This window comes from Oncorhynchus nerka, linkage group LG7 (assembly GCF_034236695.1).
Source record: "Oncorhynchus nerka isolate Pitt River linkage group LG7, Oner_Uvic_2.0, whole genome shotgun sequence".
Classification (NCBI taxonomy): Eukaryota; Metazoa; Chordata; class Actinopteri; order Salmoniformes; family Salmonidae; genus Oncorhynchus; species Oncorhynchus nerka.
The window spans coordinates 88,550,486-88,577,298 of record NC_088402.1 but is presented as its reverse complement, the minus strand read 5'-3'; the positions used below and the strand labels follow the sequence as shown (position 1 = coordinate 88,577,298).

The window sequence follows — 26,813 nt, the reverse complement described above, 5'->3', positions numbered from 1 at the left end:
CTCCCTGTAGATAATGACTGTATGGGTCTCCTTCAGGTTGTTGTGCAGGCTCCCTGTAGATAATGACTGTATGGTCTCCTTCAGGTTGTTGTGCAGGCTCCCTGTAGATAATGACTGTATGGGTCTCCTTCAGGTTGTTGTGCAGGCTCCCTGTAGATAATGACTGTATGGTCTCCTTCAGGTTGTTGTGCAGGCTCCCTGTAGATAATGACTGTATGGGTCTCCTTCAGGTTGTTGTGCAGGCTCCCTGTAGATAATGACTGTATGGTCTCCTTCAGGTTGTTGTGCAGGCTCCCTGTAGATAATGACTGTATGGGTCTCCTTCAGGTTGTTGTGCAGGCTCCCTGTAGATAATGACTGTATGGGTCTCCTTCAGGTTGTTGTGCAGGCTCCCTGTAGATAATGACTGTATGGGTCTCCTTCAGGTTGTTGTGCAGGCTCCCTGTAGATAATTGTTTACAGACAGTCATTGTGTACGTATGTTGAAAGACATGACGAACAGGAAACACAAGACAGATGATTAGCCTATCTACAGATCTGCTATCTCCACAGAGCTGTACCTCCAACACCATCTTGCCCTCCCTGGCTGTCTGTTGCCCTCATTGACCCAGATAAAAGTCTCCTTAGTCTCTCTAATGTCCAACACCAACTGTGTATGTCTTCCGTGCTGTGTGTCTTTCTGCCTGTCCACACTGATCTCTCTGTGTGTGTGTACTTTCACAGAGAAGTGTGTCGGTCCAGACTGATCTCGTAACATCAGAACAGAGAGTGTCTACATAGTAGAGGATTAGTTAAATCTCTTTAACTTTCAAACCCACTCAGTGGGAATGAATGAATGTTCCATGGGGTTGGTTTACCATTCACTTTGATAACAAGTTTATATACAGTAACAAGCTCTGGTTTGGTCAAATACAATGTGATTATCTTTTATATTTACTGAAGCTAGAGCCTTGCGCTAACATGATCCAATCACTATGTGCTCAGGGTTTGTCACGTCTTCACATTGTATTAAAAGGTCTCTTATCCATCCACTGTCCGCATTGTGATCAGATTAGCTGGTGTCTCCCTGTATGCAAATTGTTTGCAAATTATTATTTCAAAATAAGGCTCACTGACTATCTCTGACCCACTACAGGCTCACTGACTATCTCTGACCCACTACAGGCTCACTGACTATCTCTGACCCACTACAGGCTCACTGACTACAGTATCTCTGACCCACTACAGGCTCACTGACTATCTCTAACCCACTACAGGCTCACTGACTACAGTATCTCTGACCCACTACAGGCTCACTGACTATCTCTAACCCACTACAGGCTCACTGACTACAGTATCTCTGACCCACTACAGGCTCACTGACTATCTCTGACCCACTACAGGCTCACTGACTATCTCTGACCCACTACAGGCTCACTGACTACAGTATCCCTCACCCACTACAGGCTCACTGACTACAGTATCTCTGACCCACTACAGGCTGACTGACTACAGTATCTCTCACCCACTACAGGCTCACTGACTATATCTGACCCACTACAGGCTCACTGACTATCTCTGACCCACTACAGGCTCACTGACTATCTCTGACCCACTACAGGCTCACTGACTACAGTATCTCTGACCCACTACAGGCTTACTGACTACAGTATCTCTGACCCACTACAGGCTTACTGACTACAGTATCTCTGACCCACTACAGGCTCACTGACTATCTCTGACCCACTACAGGCTCACTGACTATCTCTGACCAACTACAGGCTCACTGACTACAGTATCTCTGACCCACTACAGGCTCACTGACTACAGTATCCCTCACCCACTACAGGCTCACTGACTACAGTATCTCTGACCCACTACAGGCTGACTGACTACAGTATCTCTCACCCACTACAGGCTCACTGACTATATCTGACCCACTACAGGCTCACTTACTATCTCTGACCCACTACAGGCTGTCTGACTACAGTATCTCTGACCCACTACAGGCTCACTGACTATCTCTGACCCACTACAGGCTGACTGATTACCTCTGACCCACTACAGGCTGATTGAATAAAGTTCCCACCATAATGTCAACTGAAGACTAATTCATGCCTCAAACTTCTTCTTCTTGTTCTTCAGATCCAGTTTGCGGAGGATAAACAGGAGTTTCAGAAGTACCCCACTAAGGCCGGCCGGCGCTCCCTGTCTCGCTCCATCTCCCAGTCCTCCACAGATAGCTACAGCTCAGGTAGCTACCACACACTAGAGTTGGGTGATATCCAGATTGTTCGTACCGTCATACCGTTTCTGTACCATACCGGTGTATACAGTATTAGCAAATGTGTATTTAAAAAATACTCACAAAAAAAAAAAAAACATTTTAGGCAACAGAGATCTTGATCCAGGAGGAGATGTATCTGCTGTGTCTTGACATCTAGCCACTTAGCTAAGCAAGTTAGCAAACCAAATGTGTAGCTGGAGCCCAGAGCTGGATAACATTTATTTGACACATCTTAGGTTTCTTATAGTTTATACTTAACTGATAGTTATAAGCAGTGGCGTAGCACGGAATTTGAAAATCATACCGAAATACCCCGGTATATGGTTTAAACGGTTTATCGCCGAAGCCTAACACACACATACACACATACACACACACACACACACACACACACATACACACACACACACGCATACATACACACACACACACACACACACATACACACACACGCATACATACACACACACACACACACACGCATACACACACGCATACATACACACACACACACACACACACACACACACACACACACACACACACACACACACACACACACACACGACTACTGCGCTAGGTGCTGGCGATTACCAGGGTGGCCAAATTCCTTCCACTGAAGACCATGTCAAGCTACTAACTACACTGTCTTCTATAGACTGGTTTACCATTGAGGAAGATCTATTGATCTGTCTTCTATAGACTGGTATACCATTGAGGAAGATCTATTGATCTGTCTTCTATAGACTGGTTTACCATTGAGGAAGATCTATTGATCTGTCTTCTATAGACTGGTATACCATTGAGGAAGATCTATTGATCTGTCTTCTATAGACTGGTATACCATTGAGGAAGATCTATTGATCTGTCTTCTATAGACTGGTTTACCATTGAGGAAGATCTATTGATCTCAGTTAATATTTAATGATTGTCTAATTCTATCTTCTATCTTAGCTCTGACCATAGAGATATACACTGTAGGTGTGACTTTAACGAACAAAGGCTTCATTATGTGTCTGTGACTCTTTATCCCCTCAACACAATGTCCAGCTGCGTCCTACTCAGACAGCTCAGATGACGAGACCTCTCCTCGGGACAAGGCCCAGGCCAACTCCAAGGGCAGCAGCGACTTCTGCGTTAAGAACGTCAAGCAGGCAGAGTTCGGCAGACGGGAGATCGAGATCGCAGAGCAAGGTGCAGAATCACTGGTCTTGCATTCACTTTCCGGCATCGTTCTGATTGCAACTATGATAGATGTGCAACCAGGCCAGCCCAGTACAGCTTGCATTGGCTGGGCTCTGCTGGGCTCAGTATTGTCAAAAGGGTAAAGTGGAAAGTGCTGACATAGGATCAGTGGGATAGAGGGTACAGAGAGTGTTTGGCGCCTCGTCAAGGACTGACTCTGGATCAGTAATTATAAGGTAGCGGTCATAGAGAGGAGCTCAGACTCGTATCACATGGCATCCATTCTGCTGTGCTGAGTTTTAACGACTGATATCGAAGTCATAAAGCAGGTGATGACCTCACTGGACCTGTGTCAGATAGACAGTGGTGTCCAGGGAAACAGGAGCAGGTCTGAACCTCTGTCTGTCTGTCTGTATCTCTCTGTCTGTCTGTATCTCTCTGTCTGTCTGTCTGTCTGTATCTCTCTGTCTGTATCTCTCTCTGTCTGTCTGTCTGTCTGTCTGTCTGTCTGTCTGTCTGTCTGTCTGTCTGTCTGTCTGTCTGTCTGTCTGTCTGTCTCTCTCTCTCTCTCTCTCTCTCTCTCTCTCTGACTGTCTGTCTGTCTGTATCTCTCTCTGACTGTCTGACTGTCTGTCTGTCTGTATCTCTCTCTGACTGTCTGTCTGTCTGTCTGTCTGTATCTCTCTCTGACTGTCTGTCTGTCTGTCTGTATCTCTCTCTGACAGTCTGTCTGTCTGTCTGTATCTCTCTCTGACTGTCTGTCTGTCTTTCTCCGTCCTCTCTTTCTCTCTCTATGGTTGTGCAGATCTAGGCGAAGTGCCTAGGTCTCAACAGCTGTTCCTGTCAGTTCTGCTCTAACTAACCCTAGAGCCGTTGCCTAGGTCTCAACAGCTGTTCCTGTCAGCAATGCTCTAATTAACCTGCAGTGGTGTAAAGTACTTAAGTAAAAATACTTTAAAGTACTACATAAGTAGTTTTTTTGAGGTATCTGTACTTTACTACTTATGTTTTTGGACAACTTTTACTTCAATTCCTGAAGAAAATAATGTATTTTTTGCTCCATACATTTTCCCTGATACCCAAAAGTACTCGGTACATGTTTAATGCTCTGCAGGACAGGAATATGGTCCAATTTAAGCACTTATCAAGAGAACACATGGTCATCCCTACTGCCTCTGATCTGGCGGACTTACTAAACACAAATGCATCGTTTTTTAAAATGATGTCTGATTGTTGGAGTGTACCTGTGGCTATCCATACATAAAAAATAAAAAACTGAAGTATATTTAGAACCAAATACTTTTAGACTTTTTTACTCAAGTATTCTTTGAATGGGTGACTTGCACTCTTACTTGAGTAACTTTCAACCTGCAGGCAATATGGAGGTGATCTTGTGGGTTTTACTGTCTCACTGGCCTCTCTTTTTCAATATTATGCTAAATCTATCTCACCCCCCCCCCTCTCTCGTTCACTGGTGTACTCTCCCAAATCCTTTCATTCTGACTCGCACTATCTCACCCCCCCCCCTCTCTCGTTCACTGGTGTACTCTCCCAAATCCTTTCATTCTGACTCGCACTATCTCACCCCCCCTCTCTCGTTCACTGGTGTACTCTCCCAAATCCTTTCATTCTGACTCGCACTATCTCACCCCCCCTCTCTCGTTCACTGGTGTACTCTCCCAAATCCTTTCATTCTGACTCGCACTATCTCACCCCCCCCTCTCTCGTTCACTGGTGTACTCTCCCAAATCCTTTCATTCTGACTCGCACTATCTCACCCCCCTCTCTCGTTCACTGGTGTACTCTCCCAAATCCTTTCATTCTGACTCGCACTATCTCACCCCCCTCTCTCGTTCACTGGTGTACTCTCCCAAATCCTTTCATTCTGACTCGCACTATCTCACCCCCCTCTCTCGTTCACTGGTGTACTCTCCCAAATCCTTTCATTCTGACTCGCACTATCTCACCCCCCTCTCTCGTTCACTGGTGTACTCTCCCAAATCCTTTCATTCTGACTCGCACTATCTCACCCCCCTCTCTCGTTCACTGGTGTACTCTCCCAAATCCTTTCATTCTGACTCGCACTATCTCACCCCCCCTCTCTCGTTCACTGGTGTACTCTCCCAAATCCTTTCATTCTGACTCGCACTATCTCACCCCCCCTCTCTCGTTCACTGGTGTACTCTCCCAAATCCTTTCATTCTGACTCGCACTATCTCACCCCCTCTCTCGTTCACTGGTGTACTCTCCCAAATCCTTTCATTCTGACTCGCACTATCTCACCCCCCTCTCTCGTTCACTGGTGTACTCTCCCAAATCCTTTCATTCTGACTCGCACTATCTCACCCCCCCTCTCTCGTTCACTGGTGTACTCTCCCAAATCCTTTCATTCTGACTCGCACTATCTCACCCCCTCTCTCGTTCACTGGTGTACTCTCCCAAATCCTTTCATTCTGACTCGCACTATCTCACCCCCCTCTCTCGTTCACTGGTGTACTCTCCCAAATCCTTTCATTCTGACTCGCACTATCTCACCCCCTCTCTCGTTCACTGGTGTACTCTCCCAAATCCTTTCATTCTGACTCGCACTATCTCACCCCCCTCTCTCGTTCACTGGTGTACTCTCCCAAATCCTTTCATTCTGACTCGCACTATCTCACCCCCCTCTCTCGTTCACTGGTGTACTCTCCCAAATCCTTTCATTCTGACTCGCACTATCTCACCCCCCCTCTCTCGTTCACTGGTGTACTCTCCCAAATCCTTTCATTCTGACTCGCACTATCTCACCCCCCCTCTCTCGTTCACTGGTGTACTCTCCCAAATCCTTTCATTCTGACTCGCACTATCTCACCCCCCCTCTCTCGTTCACTGGTGTACTCTCCCAAATCCTTTCATTCTGACTCGCACTATCTCACCCCCCTCTCTCGTTCACTGGTGTACTCTCCCAAATCCTTTCATTCTGACTCGCACTATCTCACCCCCCCCTCTCTCGTTCACTGGTGTACTCTCCCAAATCCTTTCATTCTGACTCGCACTATCTCACCCCCCTCTCTCGTTCACTGGTGTACTCTCCCAAATCCTTTCATTCTGACTCGCACTATCTCACCCCCCTCTCTCGTTCACTGGTGTACTCTCCCAAATCCTTTCATTCTGACTCGCACTATCTCACCCCCTCTCTCGTTCACTGGTGTACTCTCCCAAATCCTTTCATTCTGACTCGCACTATCTCACCCCCCCTCTCTCGTTCACTGGTGTACTCTCCCAAATCCTTTCATTCTGACTCGCACTATCTCACCCCCCTCTCTCTCGTTCACTGGTGTACTCTCCCAAATCCTTTCATTCTGACTCGCACTATCTCACCCCCCCTCTCTCGTTCACTGGTGTACTCTCCCAAATCCTTTCATTCTGACTCGCACTATCTCACCCCCTCTCTCGTTCACTGGTGTACTCTCCCAAATCCTTTCATTCTGACTCGCACTATCTCACCCCCCTCTCTCGTTCACTGGTGTACTCTCCCAAATCCTTTCATTCTGACTCGCACTATCTCACCCCCTCTCTCGTTCACTGGTGTACTCTCCCAAATCCTTTCATTCTGACTCGCACTATCTCACCCCCTCTCTCGTTCACTGGTGTACTCTCCCAAATCCTTTCATTCTGACTCGCACTATCTCACCCCCCTCTCTCGTTCACTGGTGTACTCTCCCAAATCCTTTCATTCTGACTCGCACTATCTCACCCCCCCTCTCTCGTTCACTGGTGTACTCTCCCAAATCCTTTCATTCTGACTCGCACTATCTCACCCCCTCTCTCGTTCACTGGTGTACTCTCCCAAATCCTTTCATTCTGACTCGCACTATCTCACCCCCTCTCTCGTTCACTGGTGTACTCTCCCAAATCCTTTCATTCTGACTCGCACTATCTCACCCCCCTCTCTCGTTCACTGGTGTACTCTCCCAAATCCTTTCATTCTGACTCGCACTATCTCACCCCCCCTCTCTCTCCCCTTTTTTTTTGATCTCTCCTTCTCTCCTCCCCCTCCTCCTCTCCGCGCACCCCCCCCCCCCCTACTCTCCCCCACAGATATGTCAGCCCTGATCTCGCTGAGGAAGAGAGCCCAGGGGGAGAAGCCTCTAGCTGGGGCGAAGATAGTGGGCTGCACCCACATAACAGCTCAGACTGCAGTACGTCAACTTGCTCTCTCCTCCACCCAGTGTTGCCAACTTGGCAGCTTTAGCCAGTTTTCAGACCCCCTCCAGCGACTTTTTATTGGTAAAAGAGGCTAGCGACAAATTCAGCTACTTTTCAGGCTGCCTTTGGGAAGTTTTACCACCAAGAGTTTCAGTGGTTTGGATGGCATTTTAGCGACTTTTCTCACTGAATTCTGCCCCACAGAAGAGTGGCAGAAGCTGTCTGTTTAACAGAAGTCACAGCAGCAAGGCAAATTGGTGATGTGAGGTCGCAACGGCAAAACATCTAGTGACTTCTAGCGTCAAATCAAGAAACCAAAAGTGGATCTCACTGAAAAATAGTTGGTAACACTATACAATCATACCACACCATACTTCATCTTAGATTTAGAGAATACCCCTCTACCGTACAACATCTTAGATTTAGAGAATACCTCTCTACCGTACAACATCTTAGATTTAGAGAATACCTCTCTACCGTACAACATCTTAGATTTAGAGAATACCTCTCTACCGTACAACATCTTAGATTTAGAGAATACCTCTCTACCGTACAACATCTTAGATTTAGAGAATACCTCTCTACCGTACAACATCTTAGATTTAGAGAATACCTCTCTACCTTACAACATCTTAGATTTAGAGAATACCTCTCTACCTTACAACATCTTAGATTTAGAGAATACCTCTCTACCTTACAACATCTTAGATTTAGAGAATACCTCTCTACCGTACAACATCTTAGATTTAGAGAATACATCTCTACCGTACATCATCTTAGATTTAGAGAATACTTCTCTACCGTACATCTTAGATTTAGAGAATACCTCTCTACCGTACAACATCTTAGATTTAGAGAATACCCCTCTACCGTACAACATCTTAGATTTAGAGAATACCCCTCTACCGTACAACATCTTAGATTTAGAGAATACCTCTCTACCGTACAACATCTTAGATTTAGAGAATACCTCTCTACCGTACAACATCTTAGATTTAGAGAATACCTCTCTACCTTACAACATCTTAGATTTAGAGAATACCTCTCTACCGTACAACATCTTAGATTTAGAGAATACCTCTCTACCGTACAACATCTTACCTTATACTGTCTTTGGCTTTCCTGGTAGTCTAGTCTACTTGATCAGACATCCAGTTGTCGTGAACAAAACATTTGGCACTTGACTCCTGAAATAGCAGCATGATTGTTGGGTCTTGTTTAGATTACTTGACATGAATGTATTTTATGTGTGTTAGTGTATGTGCTTATTTAGTAAAAATGGTAATAATTTGATGTAATATTTTATTTATGATGTAGGCTGTTGTTGTTTTGTTGACCTGTTTGGACCCCAGGAAGAGTAACTGCTGCCTTGGCAGGGACTAAATGGGATCCTTCATAAACTCCAGGAAGAGTAGCTGCTGCCTTGGTAGGAACTAAATGGGATCCTTCATAAACTCCAGGAAGAGTAGCTGCTGCCTTGGCAGGAACTAAACGAGATCCTTCATAAACTCCAGGAAGAGTAGCTGCTGCCTTGGCAGGGACTAAATGGGATCCTTCATAAACTCCAGGAAGAGTAGCTGCTGCCTCAGCAGGGACTAATGGGATCCATAATTAACCCCAGGAAGAGTAGCTGCTGCCTCGGCAGGGACTAATGGGGATCCATAATTAACCCCAGGAAGAGTAGCTGCTGCCTCGGCAGGAACTAATGGGGATCCATAATTAACCCCAGGAAGAGTAGCTGCTGCCTCGGCAGGAACTAATGGGGATCCATAATTAACCCCAGGAAGAGTAGCTGCTGCCTCGGCAGGAACTAATGGGGATCCATAATTAACCCCAGGAAGAGTAGCTGCTGCCTCGGCAGGAACTAATGGGGATCCATAATTAACCCCAGGAAGAGTAGCTGCTGCCTCGGCAGGGTTCCTAATAAATACTAGTGTGTTTGTGTAATCCCCCCCTCAGGTTCTGATAGAGACCCTTGTAGCTCTTGGAGCTCAGTGTCGTTGGACAGCCTGTAACATCTACTCTACTCAGAACGAGGTGGCTGCTGCCCTGGCAGAGACTGGTGAGAACAGTCTGCTGGTGAGAACAGTCTGCTGCCCTGGCAGAGACTGGTGAGAACCTTCATAAACTCCAGGAAGAGTAGCTGCTGCCTTGGTAGGAACTAAATGGGATCCTTCATAAACTCCAGGAAGAGTAGCTGCTGCCTTGGCAGGAACTAAACGAGATCCTTCATAAACTCCAGGAAGAGTAGCTGCTGCCTTGGCAGGGACTAAATGGGATCCTTCATAAACTCCAGGAAGAGTAGCTGCTGCCTCAGCAGGGACTAATGGGATCCATAATTAACCCCAGGAAGAGTAGCTGCTGCCTCGGCAGGGACTAATGGGGATCCATAATTAACCCCAGGAAGAGTAGCTGCTGCCTCGGCAGGAACTAATGGGGATCCATAATTAACCCCAGGAAGAGTAGCTGCTGCCTCGGCAGGAACTAATGGGGATCCATAATTAACCCCAGGAAGAGTAGCTGCTGCCTCGGCAGGAACTAATGGGGATCCATAATTAACCCCAGGAAGAGTAGCTGCTGCCTCGGCAGGAACTAATGGGGATCCATAATTAACCCCAGGAAGAGTAGCTGCTGCCTCGGCAGGGTTCCTAATAAATACTAGTGTGTTTGTGTAATCCCCCCCTCAGGTTCTGATAGAGACCCTTGTAGCTCTTGGAGCTCAGTGTCGTTGGACAGCCTGTAACATCTACTCTACTCAGAACGAGGTGGCTGCTGCCCTGGCAGAGACTGGTGAGAACTTATAATACTGTCCTCTCTTTCTTTCTGTCTGTCTCGCCCCTCTCTCTCACCCTCCCTCTACCTCTCTCTCTCTCACCCTCCCTCTACCTCTCTCTCTCTCACCCATCCTCTACCTCTCTCTCTCACCCTCCCTCTACCTCTCTCTCTCACCCTCCCTCTACCTCTCTCTCTCTCTCACCCTCCCTCTACCTCTCTCTCTCTCACCCATCCTCTACCTCTCTCTCACCCTCCCTCTACCTCTCTCTCTCACCCTCCCTCTACCTCTCTCTCTCACCCACCCACTATCTCTCTCTCTCACCCTCCCTCTACCTCTCTCTCTCTCTCACTCATCCTCTACCTCTCTCTCTCTCTCACTCATCCTCTACCTCTCTCTCTCTCACTCATCCTCTACCTCTCTCTCTCACCCATCCTCTACCTCTCTCTCTCTCACCCATCCTCTACCTCTCTCTCTCTCTCACCCTCCCTCTACCTCTCTCTCTCTCACCCTCCCTCTACCTCTCTCTCTCTCACCCATCCTCTACCTCTCTCTCTCACCCATCCTCTACCTCTCTCTCTCACCCATCCTCTACCTCTCTCTCTCACCCATCCTCTACCTCTCTCTCTCTCACCCATCCTCTACCTCTCTCTCTCACCCATCCTCTACCTCTCTCTCTTACCCTCCCTCTACCTCTCTCTCTCACCCTCCCTCTACCTCTCTCTCTCTCACCCTCCCTCTACCTCTCTCTCTCACCCTCCCGCTACCTCTTTCTCTCTCACCCTCCCTCTACTCTCTCTCTCTCACCCTCCCTCTACCTCTCTCTCTCTCACCCATCCTCTCTCTCTCTCTCTCTCACCCTCCCTCTACCTCTCTCTCTCACCCCCCTCTACCTCTCTCTCTCTCACCCTCCCTCTACCTCTCTCTCTCACCCTCCCTCTACCTCTCTCTCTCTCACCCATCCTCTACCTCTCTCTCTCTCACCCTCCCTCTACCTCTCTCTCTTTCCCTCTCTACCCTCCCCCTCTCTTTCCCTCACTACCCTCCCCCTCTCTTTCTCTCTCAATTAAATTCAAGGGGCTTTATTGGCATGGGAAACTTATGTTTACATTGCCAAAGCAAGTGAAATAGATAATAAAATAAAGTGAAATAAACATTAAAAAGTGAACAGTAAATATTACACTCACACAAGTTCCCCGAATAATAGAGACATTTCAAATGTCATATAATATACAATGAATAGTTAAAGTACAAATGGGAAAATAAATCAACAGAAATATGGGTTGTATTACAATGGTGTTTGTTCTTTAAGGGTTGCCCTTTTCTTGTGGCAACAGGTCACAAATCTTGCTGCTGTGATGGCACTTCCTTCCTTCCTTCCTTCCTTCCTTCCCTCTCTCTCTCTCTCTCAGCCATAATAAGTGCTAGCCTCCCCCTCTCCCCTTCCTTCTTTCATTCTCTCTCTCTCTCTCTCTCTCTCTCTCTCTCTCTCTCTCTCTCTCAGCCATAATAAGTGCTAGCCTCCCCCTCTCCCCTTCCTTCTTTCATTCATTCTCTCTCTCTCTCTCTCTCGCTCTCTCTCTCCTTCTCTCTCTCTCTCTTTCTCCTTCTATCCATCTCTCTCTCCCAGCCATAATAAGTGCTAGCCTCCCCCTCTCTCTCCTCTCCCCTACAGGTGTGCCTGTGTTTGCGTGGAAGGGCGAGTCAGAGGATGACTTTTGGTGGTGCATCGACCGCTGTGTCAACACGGAAGGCTGGCAGGCCAACATGGTACCTAAAGACTAAACCATCCCCTAATAATGTACTTGACCTCTGTCGTGTAGTGACACTCTCACACGTTGTAAAGGCTTATTTTTTATTGATCTGAAATGATTGATTGATTGATTGATTGATTGATTTGAAATGATTGATTGATTGATTGATTGCTTTACTGTATTTGTGGAGGCTTCTGTTTCCATCCGTCACTTATCTTCCGACCTTATTTAGTATGCAGACTTAATGCAGCAGATGTCTCTATTTAATATGCAGACTTAATGCAGCAGATGTCTCTATTTAGTATGCAGACTTAATGCAGCAGATGTCTCTATTTAGTATGCAGACTTAATGCAGCAGATGTCTCTATTTAGTATGCAGACTTAATGCAGCAGATGTCTCTATTTAATGTGCAGACTTAATGCAGCAGATGTCTCTATTTAGTATGCAGACTTAATGCAGCAGATGTCTCTATTTAATATGCAGGCTTAATGCAGCAGATGTCTCTATTTAATATGCATACTTAATGCAGCAGATGTCTCTATTTAATATGCAGACTTAATGCAGCAGATGTCTCTATTTAGTATGCAGACTTAATGCAGCAGATGTCTCTATTTAGTATGCAGACTTAATGCAGCAGATGTCTCTATTTAATATGCAGACTTAATGCAGCAGATGTCTCTATTTAGTATGCAGACTTAATGCAGCAGATGTCTCTATTTAGTATGCAGACTTAATGCAGCAGATGTCTCTATTTAATATGCAGACTTAATGCAGCAGATGTCTCTATTTAGTATGCAGACTTAATGCAGCAGATGTCTCTATTTAGTATGCAGACTTAATGCAGCAGATGTCTCTATTTAGTATGCAAACTTAATGCAGCAGATGTCTCTATTTAATATGCATGCAGACTTAATGCAGCAGATGTCTCTATTTAGTATGCAGATTTAATGCAGCAGATGTCTCTATGTAATATGCAGACTTAATGCAGCAGATGTCTCTATTTAATATGCAGACTTAATGCAGCAGATGTCTCTATTTAGTATGCAGACTTAATGCAGCAGATGTGTCTATTTAGTATGCAGACTTAATGCAGCAGATGTCTCTATGTAATATGCAGACTTAATGCAGCAGATGTCTCTATTTAGTATGCAGACTTAATGCAGCAGATGTCTCTATTTAATATGCATGCAGACTTCATGCAGCAGATGTCTCTATTTAGTATGCAGACTTAATGCAGCAGATGTCTCTATTTAGTATGCAGACTTAATGCAGCAGATGTCTCTATTTAGTATGCAGACTTAATGCAGCAGATGTCTCTATGTAATATGCAGACTTAATGCAGCAGATGTCTCTATTTAATATGCAGACTTAATGCAGCAGATGTCTCTATTTAGTATGCAGACTTAATGCAGCAGATGTGTCTATTTAGTATGCATGCAGACTTAATGCAGCAGATGTCTCTATTTAGTATGCAGACTTAATGCAGCAGATGTATCTATTTAGTATGCATGCAGACTTAATGCAGCAGATGTCTCTATTTAATATGCAGACTTAATGCAGCAGATGTCTCTATTTAGTATGCAGACTTAATGCAGCAGATGTCTCTATTTAGTATGCAGACTTATTGCAGCAGATGTCTCTATTTAGTATGCAGACTTAATGCAGCAGATGTCTCTATTTAATATGCAGACTTAATGCATCAGATGTCTCTATTTAATATGCAGACTTAATGCAGCAGATGTCTCTATTTAGTATGCATGCAGACTTAATGCAGCCGATGTCTCTATTTAGTATGCAGACTTAATACAGCAGATGTCTCTATTTAGTATGCAGACTTAATGCAGCAGATGTCTCTATTTAGTATGCAGACTTAATGCAGCAGATGTCTCTATTTAATATGCAGACTTAATGCAGCAGATGTCTCTATTTAATATGCAGACTTAATGCAGCAGATGTCTCTATTTAATATGCAGACTTAATGCAGCAGATGTCTCTATTCAGTATGCAGACTTAATGCAGCAGATGTCTCTATTTAATATGCAGTCTTAATGCAGCAGATATCTCTATTTAGTATGCAGACTTAATGCAGCAGATGTGTCTATTTAGTATGCATGCAGACTTAATGCAGCAGATGTCTCTATTTAGTATGCAGACTTAATGTAGCAGATGTCTCTATTTAGTATGCATGCAGACTTAATGCAGCAGATGTCTCTATTTAATATGCAGACTTAATGCAGCAGATGTCTCTATTTAGTATGCAGACTTAATGCAGCAGATGTCTCTATTTAATATGCAGTCTTAATGCAGCAGATATCTCTATTTAGTATGCAGACTTAATGCAGCAGATGTGTCTATTTAGTATGCATGCAGACTTAATGCAGCAGATGTCTCTATTTAGTATGCAGACTTAATGCAGCAGATGTCTCTATTTAGTATGCATGCAGACTTAATGCAGCAGATGTCTCTATTTAATATGCAGACTTAATGCAGCAGATGTCTCTATTTAGTATGCATGCATACTTAATTCAGCAGATGTCTCTATTTAATATGCAGACTTAATGCAGCAGATGTCTCTATTTAGTATGCAGACCTAATGCAGCAGATGTCTCTATTTAATATGCAGTCTTAATGCAGCAGATGTCTCTATTTAGTATGCAGACTTAATGCAGCAGATGTCTCTATTAGTATGCAGACTTAATGCAGCAGATGTCTCTATTTAGTATGCAGACTTAATGCAGCAGATGTCTCTATTTAGTATGCAGACTTAATGCAGCAGATGTCTCTATTTAGTATGCAGACTTAATGCAGCAGATGTCTCTATTTAATATGCAGACTTAATGCAGCAGATGTCTCTATTTAGTATGCAGACTTAATGCAGCAGATATCTCTATTTAGTATGCAGACTTAATTCAGCAGATGTCTCTATTTAGTATGCAGACTTAATGCAGCAGATGTCTCTATTTAATATGCATGCAGACTTAATGCAGCAGATGTCTCTATTTAGTATGCAGACTTAATGCAGCAGATGTCTATATTTAATATGCATGCAGACTTAATGCAGAATATGTCTCTATTTAGTATGCAGACTTAATGCAGCAGATGTCTCTATTTAATATGCATGCAGACTTCATGCAGCAGATGTCTCTATTTAGTATGCAGACTTAATGCAGCAGATGTCTCTATTTAGTATGCAGACTTAATGCAGCAGATGTCTCTATTTAGTATGCAGACTTATTGCAGCAGATGTCTCTATTTAGTATGCAGACTTAATGCCGCAGATGTCTCTATTTAATATGCAGACTTAATGCAGCAGATATCTCTATTTAATATGCAGACTTAATGCAGCAGATGTCTCTATTTAATATGCAGACTTAATGCAGCAGATGTCTCTATTTAGTATGCATGCAGACTTAATGCAGCAGATGTCTCTATTTAATATGCATGCAGACTTAATGCAGCAGATGTCTCTATTTAATATGCATGCAGACTTAATGCAGCAGATGTCTCTATTTAATATGCATGCAGACTTAATGCAGCAGATGTCTCTATTTAATATGCAGACTTAATGCAGCAGATGTCTCTATTTAATATGCATGCAGACTTAATGCAGCAGATGTCTCTATTTAGTATGCAGACTTAATGCAGCAGATGTCTCTATTTAGTATGCAGACTTAATGCAGCAGATGTCTCTATTTAATATGCATGCAGACTTAATGCAGCAGATGTCTCTATTTAATATGCATGCAGACTTAATGCAGCAGATGTCTCTATTTAATATGCAGACTTAATGCAGCAGATGTCTCTATTTAATATGCATGCAGACTTAATGCAGCAGATGTCTCTATTTAGTATGCAGACTTAATGCAGCAGATGTCTCTATTTAGTATGCAGACTTAATGCAGCAGATGTCTCTATTTAATATGCATGCAGACTTAATGCAGCAGATGTCTCTATTTAATATGCAGACTTAATGCAGCAGATGTCTCTATTTAATATGCAGACTTAATGCAGCAGATGTCTCTATTTAGTATGAAGACTTAATGCAGCAGATGTCTCTATTTAGTATGCAGACTTAATGCAGCACATGTCTCTATTTAGTATGCAGACTTAATGCAGCACATGTCTCTATTTAATATGCAGACTTAATGCAGCAGATGTCTCTATTTAATATGCAGACTTAATGCAGCAGATGTCTCTATTTAATATGCAGACTTAATGCAGCAGATATCTCTATTTAGTATGCAGACTTAATGCAGCAGATGTCTCTATTTAGTATGCAGACTTATTGCAGCATATGTCTCTATTTAGTATGCAGACTTAATGCAGCAGATGTGTCTATTTAGTATGCATGCAGACTTAATGCAGCAGATGTCTCTATTTAGTATGCAGACTTAATGCAGCAGATGTCTCTATTTAGTATGCATGCAGACTTAATGCAGCAGATGTCTCTATTTAATATGCAGACTTAATGCAGCAGATGTCTCTATTTAGTATGCATGCATACTTAATTCAGCAGATGTCTCTATTTAATATGCAGACTTAATGCAGCAGATGTCTCTATTTAGTATGCAGACCTAATGCAGCAGATGTCTCTATTTAATATGCAGTCTTAATGCAGCAGATGTCTCTATTTAGTATGCAGACTTAATGCAGCAGATGTCTCTATTAGTATGCAGACTTAATGCAGCAGATGTCTCTATTTAGTATGCAGACTTAATGCAGCAGATGTCTCTATTTAGTATGCAGACTTAATGCAGCAGATGTCTCTATTTAGTATGCAGACTTAATGCAGCAGATGTCTCTATTTAATATGCAGACTTAATGCAGCAGATGTCTCTATTTAGTATGCAGACTTAATGCAGCAGATATCTCTATTTAGTATGCAGACTTAATTCAGCAGATGTCTCTATTTAGTATGCAGACTTAATGCAGCAGATGTCTCTATTTAATATGCATGCAGACTTAATGCAGCAGATGTCTCTATTTAGTATGCAGACTTAATGCAGCAGATGTCTATATTTAATATGCATGCAGACTTAATGCAGAATATGTCTCTATTTAGTATGCAGACTTAATGCAGCAGATGTCTCTATTTAATATGCATGCAGACTTCATGCAGCAGATGTCTCTATTTAGTATGCAGACTTAATGCAGCAGATGTCTCTATTTAGTATGCAGACTTAATGCAGCAGATGTCTCTATTTAGTATGCAGACTTATTGCAGCAGATGTCTCTATTTAGTATGCAGACTTAATGCCGCAGATGTCTCTATTTAATATGCAGACTTAATGCAGCAGATGTCTCTATTTAATATGCAGACTTAATGCAGCAGATGTCTCTATTTAATATGCAGACTTAATGCAGCAGATGTCTCTATTTAGTATGCATGCAGACTTAATGCAGCAGATGTCTCTATTTAATATGCATGCAGACTTAATGCAGCAGATGTCTCTATTTAATATGCATGCAGACTTAATGCAGCAGATGTCTCTATTTAATATGCATGCAGACTTAATGCAGCAGATGTCTCTATTTAATATGCAGACTTAATGCAGCAGATGTCTCTATTTAATATGCATGCAGACTTAATGCAGCAGATGTCTCTATTTAGTATGCAGACTTAATGCAGCAGATGTCTCTATTTAATATGCATGCAGACTTAATGCAGCAGATGTCTCTATTTAATATGCATGCAGACTTAATGCAGCAGATGTCTCTATTTAATATGCAGACTTAATGCAGCAGATGTCTCTATTTAATATGCATGCAGACTTAATGCAGCAGATGTCTCTATTTAGTATGCAGACTTAATGCAGCAGATGTCTCTATTTAGTATGCAGACTTAATGCAGCAGATGTCTCTATTTAATATGCATGCAGACTTAATGCAGCAGATGTCTCTATTTAATATGCAGACTTAATGCAGCAGATGTCTCTATTTAATATGCAGACTTAATGCAGCAGATGTCTCTATTTAGTATGAAGACTTAATGCAGCAGATGTCTCTATTTAGTATGCAGACTTAATGCAGCACATGTCTCTATTTAGTATGCAGACTTAATGCAGCACATGTCTCTATTTAATATGCAGACTTAATGCAGCAGATGTCTCTATTTAATATGCAGACTTAATGCAGCAGATGTCTCTATTTAATATGCAGACTTAATGCAGCAGATATCTCTATTTAGTATGCAGACTTAATGCAGCAGATGTCTCTATTTAGTATGCAGACTTATTGCAGCATATGTCTCTATTTAGTATGCAGACTTAATGCAGCAGATGTGTCTATTTAGTATGCATGCAGACTTAATGCAGCAGATGTCTCTATTTAGTATGCAGACTTAATGCAGCAGATGTCTCTATTTAGTATGCATGCAGACTTAATGCAGCAGATGTATCTATTTAATAAGCAGACTTAATGCAGCAGATGTCTCTATTTAGTATGCAGACTTAATGCAGCAGATGTCTCTATTTAGTATGCAGACTTATTGCAGCAGATGTCTCTATTTAGTATGCAGACTTAATGCAGCAGATGTCTCTATTTAATATGCAGACTTAATGCATCAGATGTCTCTATTTAATATGCAGACTTAATGCAGCAGATGTCTCTATTTAGTATGCATGCAGACTTAATGCAGCCGATGTCTCTATTTAATATGCATGCAGACTTAATGCAGCAGATGTCTCTATTTAATATGCAGACTTAATGCAGCAGATGTCTCTATTTAATATGCATGCAGACTTAATGCAGCAGATGTCTCTATTTAGTATGCAGACTTAATACAGCAGATGTCTCTATTTAGTATGCAGACTTAATGCAGCAGATGTCTCTATTTAGTATGCAGACTTAATGCAGCAGATGTCTCTATTTAATATGCAGACTTAATGCAGCAGATGTCTCTATTTAATACGCAGACTTAATGCAGCATATGTCTCTATTTAGTATGCATGCAGACTTAATGCAGCAGATGTCTCTATTTAATATGCAGACTTAATGCAGCAGATGTCTCTATTTAGTATGCAGACTTAATGCAGCAGATGTCTCTATTTAATATGCAGTCTTAATGCAGCAGATATCTCTATTTAGTATGCAGACTTAATGCAGCAGATGTCTCTATTTAATATGCAGACTTAATGCAGCAGATGTCTCTATTTAGTATGCAGACTTAATGCAGCAGATGTGTCTATTTAGTATGCATGCAGACTTAATGCAGCAGATGTCTCTATTTAGTATGCAGACTTAATGTAGCAGATGTCTCTATTTAGTATGCATGCAGACTTAATGCAGCAGATGTCTCTATTTAATATGCAGACTTAATGCAGCAGATGTCTCTATTTAGTATGCAGACTTAATGCAGCAGATGTCTCTATTTAATATGCAGTCTTAATGCAGCAGATATCTCTATTTAGTATGCAGACTTAATGCAGCAGATGTGTCTATTTAGTATGCATGCAGACTTAATGCAGCAGATGTCTCTATTTAGTATGCAGACTTAATGCAGCAGATGTCTCTATTTAGTGTGCATGCAGACTTAATGCAGCAGATGTCTCTATTTAATATGCAGACTTAATGCAGCAGATGTCTCTATTTAGTATGCATGCAGACTTAATTCAGCAGATGTCTCTATTTAATATGCAGACTTAATGCAGCAGATGTCTCTATTTATTATGCAGACCTAATGCAGCAGATGTCTCTATTTAATATGCAGTCTTAATGCAGCTGATGTCTCTATTTAGTATGCAGACTTAATGCAGCAGATGTGTCTATTTAGTATGCATGCAGACTTAATGCAGCAGATGTCTCTATTTAGTATGCAGACTTAATGCAGCAGATGTCTCTATTTGGTATGCATGCAGACTTAATGCAGCAGATGTCTCTATTTAATAAGCAGACTTAATGCAGCAGATGTCTCTATTTAGTATGCAGACTTAATGCAGCAGATGTCTCTATTTAGTATGCAGACTTATTGCAGCAGATGTCTCTATTTAGTATGCAGACTTAATGCAGCAGATGTCTCTATTTAATATGCAGACTTAATGCAGCAGATGTCTCTATTTAGTATGCATGCAGACTTAATGCAGCCGATGTCTCTATTTAATATGCATGCAGACTTAATGCAGCAGATGTCTCTATTTAATATGCAGACTTAATGCAGCAGATGTCTCTATTTAATATGCATGCAGACTTAATGCAGCAGATGTCTCTATTTAGTATGCAGACTTAATACAGCAGATGTCTCTATTTAGTATGCAGACTTAATGCAGCAGATGTCTCTATTTAGTATGCAGACTTAATGCAGCAGATGTCTCTATTTAATATGCAGACTTAATGCAGCAGATGTCTCTATTTAATATGCAGACTTAATGCAGCAGATGTCTCTATTTAGTATGCATGCAGACTTAATGCAGCAGATGTCTCTATTTAATATGCAGACTTAATGCAGCAGATGTCTCTATTTAGTATGCAGACTTAATGCAGCAGATGTCTCTATTTAATATGCAGTCTTAATGCAGCAGATATCTCTATTTAGTATGCAGACTTAATGCAGCAGATGTCTCTATTTAATATGCAGACTTAATGCAGCAGATGTCTCTATTTAGTATGTAGACTTAATGCAGCAGATGTGTCTATTTAGTATGCATGCAGACTTAATGCAGCAGATGTCTCTATTTAGTATGCAGACTTAATGTAGCAGATGTCTCTATTTAGTATGCATGCAGACTTAATGCAGCAGATGTCTCTATTTAATATGCAGACTTAATGCAGCAGATGTCTCTATTTAGTATGCAGACTTAATGCAGCAGATGTCTCTATTTAATATGCAGTCTTAATGCAGCAGATATCTCTATTTAGTATGCAGACTTAATGCAGCAGATGTGTCTATTTAGTATGCATGCAGACTTAATGCAGCAGATGTCTCTATTTAGTATGCAGACTTAATGCAGCAGATGTCTCTATTTAGTATGCATGCAGACTTAATGCAGCAGATGTCTCTATTTAATATGCAGACTTAATGCAGCAGATGTCTCTATTTAGTATGCAGACCTAATGCAGCAGATGTCTCTATTTAATATGCAGTCTTAATGCAGCAGATGTCTCTATTTAGTATGCAGACTTAATGCAGCAGATGTCTCTATTTAGTATGCAGACTTAATGCAGCAGATGTCTCTATTTAGTATGCAGACTTATTGCAGCAGATGTCTCTATTTAGTATGCAGACTTTATGCCGCAGATGTCTCTATTTAATATGCAGACTTAATGCAGCAGATGTCTCTATTTAATATGCAGACTTAATGCAGCAGATGTCTCTATTTAATATGCAGACTTAATGCAGCAGATGTCTCTATTTAGTATGCATGCAGACTTAATGCAGCAGATGTCTCTATTTAATATGCATGCAGACTTAATGCAGCAGATGTCTCTATTTAATATGCATGTAGACTTAATGCAGCAGATGTCTCTATTTAATATGCATGCAGACTTAATGCAGCAGATGTCTCTATTTAATATGCAGACTTAATGCAGCAGATGTCTCTATTTAATATGCATGCAGACTTAATGCAGCAGATGTCTCTATTTAGTATGCAGACTTAATGCAGCAGATGTCTCTATTTAGTATGCAGACTTAATGCAGCAGATGTCTCTATTTAATATGCATGCAGACTTAATGCAGCAGATGTCTCTATTTAATATGCATGCAGACTTAATGCAGCAGATGTCTCTATTTAATATGCAGACTTAATGCAGCAGATGTCTCTATTTAATATGCATGCAGACTTAATGCAGCAGATGTCTCTATTTAGTATGCAGACTTAATGCAGCAGATGTCTCTATTTAGTATGCAGACTTAATGCAGCAGATGTCTCTATTTAATATGCATGCAGACTTAATGCAGCAGATGTCTCTATTTAATATGCAGACTTAATGCAGCAGATGTCTCTATTTAATATGCAGACTTAATGCAGCAGATGTCTCTATTTAGTATGAAGACTTAATGCAGCAGATGTCTCTATTTAGTATGCAGACTTAATGCAGCACATGTCTCTATTTAGTATGCAGACTTAATGCAGCAGATGTCTCTATTTAGTATGCAGACTTAATGCAGCAGATGTCTCTATTTAGTATGCAGACTTATTGCAGCATATGTCTCTATTTAGTATGCAGACTTAATGCAGCAGATGTGTCTATTTAGTATGCATGCAGACTTAATGCAGCAGATGTCTCTATTTAGTATGCAGACTTAATGCAGCAGATGTCTCTATTTAGTATGCATGCAGACTTAATGCAGCAGATGTCTCTATTTAATATGCAGACTTAATGCAGCAGATGTCTCTATTTAATATGCAGACTTAATGCAGCAGATGTCTCTATTTAATATGCAGACTTAATGCAGCAGATATCTCTATTTAGTATGCAGACTTAATGCAGCAGATGTCTCTATTTAGTATGCAGACTTAATGCAGCAGATGTCTCTATTTAGTATGCAGACTTATTGCAGCATATGTCTCTATTTAGTATGCAGACTTAATGCAGCAGATGTGTCTATTTAGTATGCATGCAGACTTAATGCAGCAGATGTCTCTATTTAGTATGCAGACTTAATGCAGCAGATGTCTCTATTTAGTATGCATGCAGACTTAATGCAGCAGATGTCTCTATTTAATAAGCAGACTTAATGCAGCAGATGTCTCTATTTAGTATGCAGACTTAATGCAGCAGATGTCTCTATTTAGTATGCAGACTTATTGCAGCAGATGTATCTATTTAGTATTCAGACTTAATGCAGCAGATGTCTCTATTTAATATGCAGACTTAATGCATCAGATGTCTCTATTTAATATGCAGACTTAATGCAGCAGATGTCTCTATTTAGTATGCATGCAGACTTAATGCAGCCGATGTCTCTATTTAATATGCATGCAGACTTAATGCAGCAGATGTCTCTATTTAATATGCAGACTTAATGCAGCAGATGTCTCTATTTAGTATGCATGCAGACTTAATGCAGCAGATGTCTCTATTTAATATGCAGACTTAATGCAGCAGATGTCTCTATTTATTATGCAGACCTAATGCAGCAGATGTCTCTATTTAATATGCAGTCTTAATGCAGCTGATGTCTCTATTTAGTATGCAGACTTAATGCAGCAGGTGTGTCTATTTAGTATGCATGCAGACTTAATGCAGCAGATGTCTCTATTTAGTATGCAGACTTAATGCAGCAGATGTCTCTATTTAGTATGCATGCAGACTTAATGCAGCAGATGTCTCTATTTAATAAGCAGACTTAATGCAGCAGATGTCTCTATTTAGTATGCAGACTTAATGCAGCAGATGTCTCTATTTAGTATGCAGACTTATTGCAGCAGATGTCTCTATTTAGTATGCAGACTTAATGCAGCAGATGTCTCTATTTAATATGCAGACTTAATGCAGCAGATGTCTCTATTTAGTATGCATGCAGACTTAATGCAGCCGATGTCTCTATTTAATATGCATGCAGACTTAATGCAGCAGATGTCTCTATTTAATATGCAGACTTAATGCAGCAGATGTCTCTATTTAATATGCATGCAGACTTAATGCAGCAGATGTCTCTATTTAGTATGCAGACTTAATACAGCAGATGTCTCTATTTAGTATGCAGACTTAATGCAGCAGATGTCTCTATTTAGTATGCAGACTTAATGCAGCAGATGTCTCTATTTAATATGCAGACTTAATGCAGCAGATGTCTCTATTTAATATGCAGACTTAATGCAGCAGATGTCTCTATTTAGTATGCATGCAGACTTAATGCAGCAGATGTCTCTATTTAATATGCAGACTTAATGCAGCAGATGTCTCTATTTAGTATGCAGACTTAATGCAGCAGATGTCTCTATTTAATATGCAGTCTTAATGCAGCAGATATCTCTATTTAGTATGCAGACTTAATGCAGCAGATGTCTCTATTTAATATGCAGACTTAATGCAGCAGATGTCTCTATTTAGTATGTAGACTTAATGCAGCAGATGTGTCTATTTAGTATGCATGCAGACTTAATGCAGCAGATGTCTCTATTTAATATGCAGACTTAATGCAGCAGATGTCTCTATTTAGTATGCAGACTTAATGCAGCAGATGTCTCTATTTAATATGCAGTCTTAATGCAGCAGATATCTCTATTTAGTATGCAGACTTAATGCAGCAGATGTGTCTATTTAGTATGCATGCAGACTTAATGCAGCAGATGTCTCTATTTAGTATGCAGACTTAATGCAGCAGATGTCTCTATTTAGTATGCATGCAGACTTAATGCAGCAGATGTCTCTATTTAATATGCAGACTTAATGCAGCAGATGTCTCTATTTAGTATGCAGACCTAATGCAGCAGATGTCTCTATTTAATATGCAGTCTTAATGCAGCAGATGTCTCTATTTAGTATGCAGACTTAATGCAGCAGATGTCTCTATTAGTATGCAGACTTAATGCAGCAGATGTCTCTATTTAGTATGCATACTTAATGCAGCAGATGTCTCTATTTAGTATGCAGACTTAATGCAGCAGATGTCTCTATTTAGTATGCAGACTTAATGCAGCAGATGTCTCTATTTAATATGCAGACTTAATGCAGCAGATGTCTCTATTTAGTATGCAGACTTAATGCAGCAGATGTCTCTATTTAATATGCAGACTTAATGCAGCAGATGTCTCTATTTAGTAGACAGACTTAATGCAGCAGATGTCTCTATTTAATATGCAGACTTAATGCAGCAGATGTCTCTATTTAGTATACAGACTTAATGCAGCAGATATCTCTATTGTTTGAGTCCACTGTCTGCTCTGCTACCATTGCTCTTCCTGTGTTTGTCTTACTGTAGATCTTGGATGATGGAGGGGATCTGACCCACTGGGTTTATAAGAAGTACCCCAGCGTGTTTAAGAAGGCTCAGGGCATTGTGGAGGAGAGTGTCACTGGAGTCCACAGGTGAGAAAGAGCTTTCCTAAAACATTGGTCATATACATCCACAGCAAGGAGAGACATCTGTGGGATTGGTCCGGTTGATCCCCTGTTAGTCTGTGGCTCAACAAAACTTTCATCCTTTACTCTCAGGTTGTACCAGCTGTCCAAGGCAGGCAAGCTGTGTGTCCCGGCCATGAATGTGAATGACTCTGTTACCAAGCAGAAGTTTGATAACCTCTACTGCTGCAGAGAGTCCATCCTGGACGGGTGGGACCTTTTTTAAACACTAATATCAAATGTTTTTCTCACAAAGTGTGTGATGGTTTTGTTTTTGTTTGTAATTTATAAATGGATCATGTCTGATTTGTAATTGTTACTTTCTCTGCTTGCTGTAGTTTGAAGAGGACCACCGATGTGATGTTTGGGGGGAAACAGGTTGTGGTGTGTGGTTATGGAGAGGTACAGTCCTTCTGATTCTTTACTCTGATGACTGTTAGCTGACACCTTAGATTCAAAAGTTGATGTTTGGCATTTGAACATAGATTTGAGTACTGTACTGGGCTGTTCTCTGTCCTGTAGGTGGGGAAGGGTTGCTGTTCTGCTCTGAAGGCCCTGGGAGCCATCGTCTGCATCACAGAGATAGACCCCATCTGCGCCCTGCAGGGCTGGTGAGTGGCTGGGACTTGCCTACAGTCTAATGTATCCACGTCTTGTGAGATGTGTTTGAGTTATTTTTGGCTACTTTTTCCTACAAATCTTCCTGTGTATACAGCATGGATGGGTTCAGGGTGGTGAAGCTGAATGAAGTCATTCGTCAGATGGACCTGGTGATAACCTGCACAGGTAAACTACATCAATCAGAGCACACCTCATCCAGACTCAGTTATTCCACTCTGATAATTATAGAAGCAGACCTCCCAGCCGCTGTCCTTGTTTATGACTCAGGTTTATCCATCAGATGTCAAGTTAGAGGTCACCTGTTTGAATGTGTATATCTCTCTCTCTCTCTCTGTCCCCCCCCCCTCTCTCTCTCTCTGTCCCCCCCCCCTCTCTCTCTCTGTCCCCCTCTATCTCTCTCTCTGCCCCCCTCTCTCTCTGTCCCCCTCTCTCTCTCTCTGCCCCCCCCTCTCTCTCTCTCTCTCTCTGTCCCCCCTCTCTCTCTCTCTCTCTCTCTCTCTGTCCCCCTCTCTCTCTCTCTGTCCCCCCTCTATCTCTCTCTCTGTCCCCCTCTCTCTCTCTGTCCCCCCTCTCTCCCTATCTCTCTCTGCCCCCTCTCTCTGTCTCCCCCTCTCTCTCTCTGTCTCTCTCTCTGTCCCCCCTCTCTCACTCTCTCTCTCTGCCCCCCCTCTCTCTCTCTCTCTCTCTCTGTCCCCCTCTCTCTCTCTCTGCCCCCCTCCCCCTCTCTCTCTCTGCCCCCTCCCTCTCCCCCCCTCTCTCCCTCTCTCTCTCCCTCTCTCTCTGCCCCCCCACTCTCTCTCTCTCTCTCTCTCATTATAGACAGCCAACATTATTGATTGTAATCAGATCTGAGATTAGCTGACTGTATTGTTGTCACTCAGGCAATAAGAACGTGGTGACCAGAGAGCAGCTGGACCGGATGAAGAATGGCTGTATAGTCTGCAACATGGGACATTCCAATACCGAGATTGATGTGGTGAGGTACTTTTACCTGTGTGTGTGTGTGTGTGTGTGTGTGTG

General features: G+C 42.0%; 1 protein-coding gene across 1 annotated transcript in view; it reads left to right on the top strand.

The window, feature by feature from the left end:
- LOC115124117 (S-adenosylhomocysteine hydrolase-like protein 1) overlaps positions 1–26,813 on the top strand; it is a 68,924-nt gene that overhangs the window by 36,152 nt on the left and 5,959 nt on the right. Inside the window, exons 2-12 of the mRNA XM_065020948.1 lie at positions 2,125–2,233; positions 3,317–3,460; positions 7,532–7,632; positions 9,599–9,701; positions 12,088–12,182; positions 25,033–25,139; positions 25,266–25,382; positions 25,511–25,574; positions 25,695–25,783; positions 25,888–25,958; positions 26,675–26,769. Coding sequence (XP_064877020.1) covers positions 2,125–2,233; positions 3,317–3,460; positions 7,532–7,632; positions 9,599–9,701; positions 12,088–12,182; positions 25,033–25,139; positions 25,266–25,382; positions 25,511–25,574; positions 25,695–25,783; positions 25,888–25,958; positions 26,675–26,769 — 1,095 coding nt within the window. The remainder of the gene's footprint in view (positions 1–2,124; positions 2,234–3,316; positions 3,461–7,531; positions 7,633–9,598; positions 9,702–12,087; positions 12,183–25,032; positions 25,140–25,265; positions 25,383–25,510; positions 25,575–25,694; positions 25,784–25,887; positions 25,959–26,674; positions 26,770–26,813) is intronic.